The sequence below is a fragment of the Coregonus clupeaformis genome, chromosome 8 (genome assembly GCF_020615455.1).
Source record: "Coregonus clupeaformis isolate EN_2021a chromosome 8, ASM2061545v1, whole genome shotgun sequence".
Lineage (NCBI taxonomy): Eukaryota > Metazoa > Chordata > Actinopteri > Salmoniformes > Salmonidae > Coregonus > Coregonus clupeaformis.
In genome coordinates this window covers 56,631,992-56,638,050 of record NC_059199.1, presented here as the reverse complement: position 1 = coordinate 56,638,050, position 6,059 = coordinate 56,631,992, and the positions used below count along the sequence as shown (strand labels likewise).

Below are 6,059 nucleotides of genomic sequence, written 5' to 3'. Positions count from 1 at the left end.
GCAAGCATGCAAGGGAAATACAAAAACATTCTACAATTGAGTGACCGAATCAGCTAAATCTGATCAGCAAAATGTTTGACTGTGATCCTGGCTTAGTTGACATGCTGGTAAGTGAAATCGAACAGCTGATCGAGCTGTCATGTGACCGAATGCTGCAGACAACACATTCATGGGTCACACTTTTGGTTCCTGACTCAAAGGGAATACGGGCCAGAAAACTCACGGATTCAGTGCTCTCATCTGCATTAAAAACAAATATCGATCCAGGTTGGATGTGACATGTGACATGAGGTGCGCACTGCATCATTCATGGGGGACAACATGTTTACTGTTGCCTTGTTTCCTTATTGATTTATCTGCTAAAAATAAAAATAAATACTTTTTGTATTAGCATATTTCAAAAAGAATTCACATGGTCATATATTCATATCATAAGAATACAATTATTTGCCATAAACATAATTATTTCCAACACATTTCCAAACCAGAATAGTAATGATTTCAACATTAAATAATTGCAGTGAGTATTTCAATCAAAATAAGAATATTCATCATCATAATATAACATTTAAAAAAAAATCCCAGGCACTTGTCATCTCCCGTCTGGATTACTGCAACTCGCTGTTGGCTGGGCTCCCTGCCTGTGCCATTAAACCCCTACAACTCATCCAGAACGCCGCAGCCCGTCTGGTGTTCAACCTTCCCAAGTTCTCTCACGTCACCCCGCTCCTCCGCACACTCCACTGGCTTCCAGTTGAAGCTTGCATCTGCTACAAGACCATGGTGCTTGCCTACGGAGCTGTGAGGGGAACGGCACCTCCGTACCTTCAGGCTCTGATCAGTCCCTACACCCAAAACGAGAGCATTGCATTCATCCACCTCTGGCCTGCTGGCCCCCCTACCTCTGCGGAAGCACAGTTCCCGCTCAGCCCAGTCAAAACTGTTCGCTGCTCTGGCACCCCAATGGTGGAACAAGCTCCCTCACGACGCCAGGACAGCGGAGTCACTCACCACCTTCCGGAGACACTTGAAACCCCACCTCTTTAAGGAATACCTGGGATAGGATAAAGTAATCCTTCTACCCCCCCTTACCCCACCAAATAAATATAAATAAAAATAATTGTAAAGTGGTTGTCCCACTGGCTATCATAAGGTGAATGCACCAATTTGTAAGTCGCTCTGGATAAGAGCGTCTGCTAAATGACGAAAATGTAAATGTAATAATATAAAACCTATTAGTCATCATTCTCATAATTCTTAAACCATAATTAACTCCAAAGCATTTACAAAATATATCCACCATAATTTAATGATTAAATCATTTCAATGCATATCCAAACAGCATGAATGATCCAGTGTGGCAATGCTTTCCTAAGAGTTTTGTCCACATCCTGCCTTTTTATTCCCATCTTCTGACAGATGTCTGTGTCCTCATTGTCTTTCTCCATTCGGTTTTGATCCTGTTTGTTATTTGTGGACTTTATCCACATGCTTCAGCAGGTCAGAATTTTCAGCGAATCTTCTACCACACACAGAACAGCCATGCTGTTTCTCACCTGTGTGAGTCAGCATATGCCTGTTCAGGTGTGTTTTTCGACTGAAGTTTTTTCCGCAGTTACCACAGCTAAATGGTTTCTCTCCTGTGTGAGTCCGTAAATGTTGGTTTAGGTTCCCCTTCTGATAGAAGCTTTTCCCGCAGTATCCACAGATAAATGGTTTCTCTCCTTTATGAGTCTGTATATGCACGTTCAGCAGCCCCTTGCTATAGAAGCTTTTTCCGCAGTCACCACAGCTAAATGGCCTCTCCCGTGTATGAATCCTCATGTGCTGGGATAGATGTTCTTTGTTTTTAAAGGTCTTGCCACAAACAGGGCAGGGTTTCCCACTGTGACAGAGTGGGACATTGGCCTTCAGTTTACCTGTGGAGTTGTAGGGGCATTCAATGGGTCTCTCCCTGGCAAGAGTCACATGCCTCTGAAGGTCAGCTTTCAGAGCAAATACTTTGCCGCAGTCACAGCAGTAGTGAGATTTTTTAGACATGGTGCTGAGTTTAGAACAGTGTGCCCCCAATGGTGGTTTGGGATCCAATGGTGGCCTGTTTACTTGGTCACTAATTACAGCTGAGCTGTGGCTGAAGGCCTCACTTTTCACACAGGGACCACTAAATATAAACTCTATGGTATTACCCTCCAACCCTTGAAACTGCTCTTCCTCCTGGCTGGTCCTCAGTTCCTCCTGTTCCTCTTTAATCTGTGAGGGCCCTGGTTCCTCCTGTCCCCGACTGGGGCACCACTCCTGCTCACAGTGTTGTTGCTCAAGGGGAACCTCTTCAGAGACAGGGAGAGAGAGCTGCTGGGAGGCTGGAGGGAAGAAAAGACAGGCGCAGACATGCCTGAGTACACAAGATTTTCGCGACAAAATAATCATGCATGGTGAAAGTTAAACTAAAACGTTGAAATGTTAATCGCTGTTACAGCCTAAACAGTATATTAATTGAGTAGATGAGATCTACACACAAACCTGTTCTACGTTGTTTTATCTCCGGTGTAATCCTCAACTGTCTCCGTAGATGATCAATCTCCTCTTTAGATCGGGAGATCTCCTCCTGGTACTCAGCTACTACTTTCTCAATTGCCCCCAAAATCTCCACTGCCGCCGCCGTTAAACACTCAGAAAGAAACGAATTCAAATACTGTAATTTAGACATTTTTAGTAGACTTATAGTAGTCGTATTATTATTGTCAAAAGAGCCTCTTCCTCTGGTTTTATTCACCTAATTAGTCTAGAATTCGTCCACGAAGAAGGAATGTTCAAAAACCAAACTCGCTCTCCCCGTTCTACATCCGTGTTGTCTTCATCTTATATTCTTATGAGTGGGTATGGCGAACCCAGAAACAAAAGTTGTCGCCCCCTGGTGGATCGGGTTTTACTACAGATAACCACATAGAGGGCAAAAAGTAATGTAACAGGGTGATAATTGTTTTAATAAGAGAGAACAGGGTAAGAAAAAGTTGTTACCTCCCTATTGATGAGATTATGTATTTTGTTTTCATGATACAATCTTGTGTATATATTTTGTTTTCATCAAGAGGGCCAAAATTGAAATACATTTTTAAAATGTTAAATATGTTTTTAAAAGTTGTCTTCCTCAATGATTTTAAATGCATTGTATCCACATGTGGTTGTATTGTTTTTAAATGGTTAAATAAATAAAATGTCAAATAAATCCAACAAATAAAGTATGATACTTTTTTTGCATTAACTTGGATGGATGTTTATCAGAAGCAATTAAAATGAATATAATCGAATTGGGACTGAACAACTGCAGTGCACATGCATAGAAAAATTGTTTGCACTTTACAGAAGTCTATTGTATATCATGAATGAGCATTAGGTGAAAATGGAAGAGAAATACTCAGACCTCTTCTGGAATGTATATAATAACATCAGTCTGACCATTTTCTCATCACCCTAAGAGACATTCCAAAACATTTGACCAGGAATTGTTCATTGGCTAATGTTGTGCGAGTCAGTATCGTCAGGGGCCCCTTGTGATTGAAGCTTTTCTGCAGTCACCACAGCAACAACAAAAAAATATTGTGTGAATCCGTATATGTTGGGTTAGGTTCCCCTTCCGATTTAAGCTTTATCTGCAGTCACCACAGCTTAATGATTTCTCTCCTGGACCCAGTTCTCATTTGCAATAACTGCCTGGCCAAGTTGCCAAAACACAGCAATGCACTACAATAAAAAGAGACACATGGACAATGCAATAGGTAAAAAAGTTAAAACATATGTGCTAATGTTATGAGAAAACGATGAAATTATGTGGCATAAATAGTGAGTTTCTCACTGCTGCTGCCTGCGCATTGTCTCCAACCACTCCTCTTTGGAGAGAGTCTCTGCTTGTGGGCAGTAAACAGTCCCTTTACATTGGCTGTGCCCAGTCTGCTTGGTTCTGAACTGCCCACATTTTTGGCATGTGTTGCTACTGACTTTCCTTTTGTAGGCACGGCGCTTTCTGTGGGTGGGTATGGTCACGGATGAAGCTGTTGTGGTAACAGTGAGTGTTGTCTGGAACGTCACCTGGGGAACAAATTGCATGAAGCACTGTCCAGAGACAGATGGGACTTGAACAACCAGACCACCACTGGTGCCACAGACAGCTGGTGCTTTGGTGAATAGCTGCCTCTGTGCAGGTATCTTTGGCATGATCAGAGGTGGTCCAACCAGTGCCCGGCGTTTAGTTTTGGCTGGCCCTGCTGTGTTCGGAGGTAGTTGATGTACATACTCTTCTTGGTTGTACTGAAGAGCTGCAGCAGGGCGGGTTTTTACAGGCTGACAGTGTGGGACATGGGCCTTCAGTTGACAGGTGGAATTGTAGCAGTTTTTGCAGAAGGGGCATTCGCTGGGTTTCTCCCTTGCAAGAGTGACATGTCTCTGTAGGCCAGCTTTCAGAGCAAATGCTTCGCCACAGTCACAGCAGCAGTGAGATTTTTTAGACGTGGTGCTACATTCTGAACAGTGTTCTCCCACTGGTGGATCGGGATCCAATGGTGCACTGCTGTAAAGTCCTACTGAGTCGCTGCTTATGTCTGAGCTGCAACTGGAGGAATTGTTTAGATTATCTGGAGGGTCACAGGGAATGTCGAAACACTTTAGGTGGGTGACAGCGCCAAAATATTTTAGATCCACTAGTTTAGAGTTTAGACTCTCTCTGTTCTCCACAGTCTGGGTTTTGGGAAGAGATGAGGACTGAAGTGGATCCTCCTGATCCCATTCACTTTTCACACAGTGAGAAATGCACATGAACTCTTCTTGCCCTTGAAGCTGCACTTCCTCAGGGCTAGTCATGAGTTCCTCCTGTTCCTCTTTAATCTGTGTGGGCTCTGGGTCCTGCCCCATACTGGAGCACCACTCTTACTCACAGTGCTGCTGCTGCTCAGGGGGAACCTCCTCTTCAGAGACGGGGAGAGAGAGCTGCTGGGAGTCTGGAGGGAAGAAGAGATAAGCTGAGTTCTAGCTAGCTAAAGCCTTTAGACATGTCTAAGTAGCTACAAGGTTTTCGCTATACAACTAGCTAGCTATTTAATCATGCATGGTGAAAGATAACTTAAAAGTTGCTGAAAAGTGAATCGATGTTAGCCCGCCCTAAACAGTGAATTAATTGAGTAGATAATATCTACATAGCTACGAACCTATTGTACTTCGTTTTAACTCCGGTGTGATCCATAGCAGTCTCCATAGCCGATCATTCTCCTCTTTAGATCGGGAGATCTCCTCCTGGTACTCATCTACCACTTTCTCAACTGCCCGAAAAATCTCCACGGTCACCGCCGTTAAACGCTCAGAAAGAAACGCATTCAAAGACTGTAATTTAGACATTTTTTGTGGTTATTCACCCCCTTGAGTGTTTGGCTTCGTCCACGAGGAAAGAATGTTCAAAACCAAAACAAACTCCCTTCCGTGTTGTTGTTGTTCTTCTTCGTCGTCGGCTGCTTCTTCTATGATATAATGGCGGTCCGCAAACAAACGTTAAAAGTGCATGCCGCCACCTACTGTGCTGGAGTGTGTGGTCAATCACGGTTTACAACATTAGTTCCACATTTCTAAATCCCCCTACCTAACTCAGTACTTCTGAGAAAATAAAAAACAGCCCTACTAACTTCTAATAGACCCTCCCCCATTCCCCCCCCACACGCTTAAATCTTTCACTCTCTTCAACATACTTACAACAATATAACAACACATGCTCCACCGTTTCATCGACCAGACACAAACCAGTCACATGCTTGTCAACCAGATTTAATGATGTCCTAGGTGCAATCGAGCAAACACCACCCCTTCCTTCCGAATCTGACCTTTGAATCTTGGTCCACCAACATTTCTTTGGAGGGCATATAAATGTCAGCCCTTGGGCTCAGAGTCCCATCTCTTCTGCCACATATCTATCAAAATTGCTCTGATCTTACATTTGTCCTCACCTCTACCCAGTAGAACATTATCAATTATATCTCATTCTAAAGTTATTTTGGCTAACTGGTCAACAATTTAATTCC

General features: G+C 43.2%; 1 protein-coding gene across 1 annotated transcript; it reads right to left on the bottom strand.

Moving 5' to 3' along the window:
* Positions 1-1,291: 1,291 nt before the first annotated feature.
* LOC121571990 (zinc finger protein 436) lies at positions 1,292-5,488 on the bottom strand. The gene is made up of 3 exons (XM_041883832.1): positions 5,199-5,488; positions 2,521-4,991; positions 1,292-2,360 (listed from the first exon to the last, which is right to left on the bottom strand). Exons 2-3 carry the CDS (start codon positions 2,705-2,707, stop codon positions 1,468-1,470), a joined length of 1,080 nt encoding a protein of 359 aa, XP_041739766.1. The 5' UTR covers positions 2,708-4,991; positions 5,199-5,488; the 3' UTR covers positions 1,292-1,467.
* Between the last annotated feature and the right edge of the window lie 571 nt (positions 5,489-6,059).

Coding starts and splice junctions, on each gene's coding strand:
- LOC121571990 (XM_041883832.1), bottom strand. CDS start 2,707: ATGTCTAAATTACAGTATTTGAATTCGTTTCTTTCTGAGTGTTTAACG. Junction 2,361..2,520: donor GATAAAACAACGTAGAACAG/GTTTGTGTGTAG, acceptor TCTTCCCTCCAG/CCTCCCAGCAGCTCTCTCTC.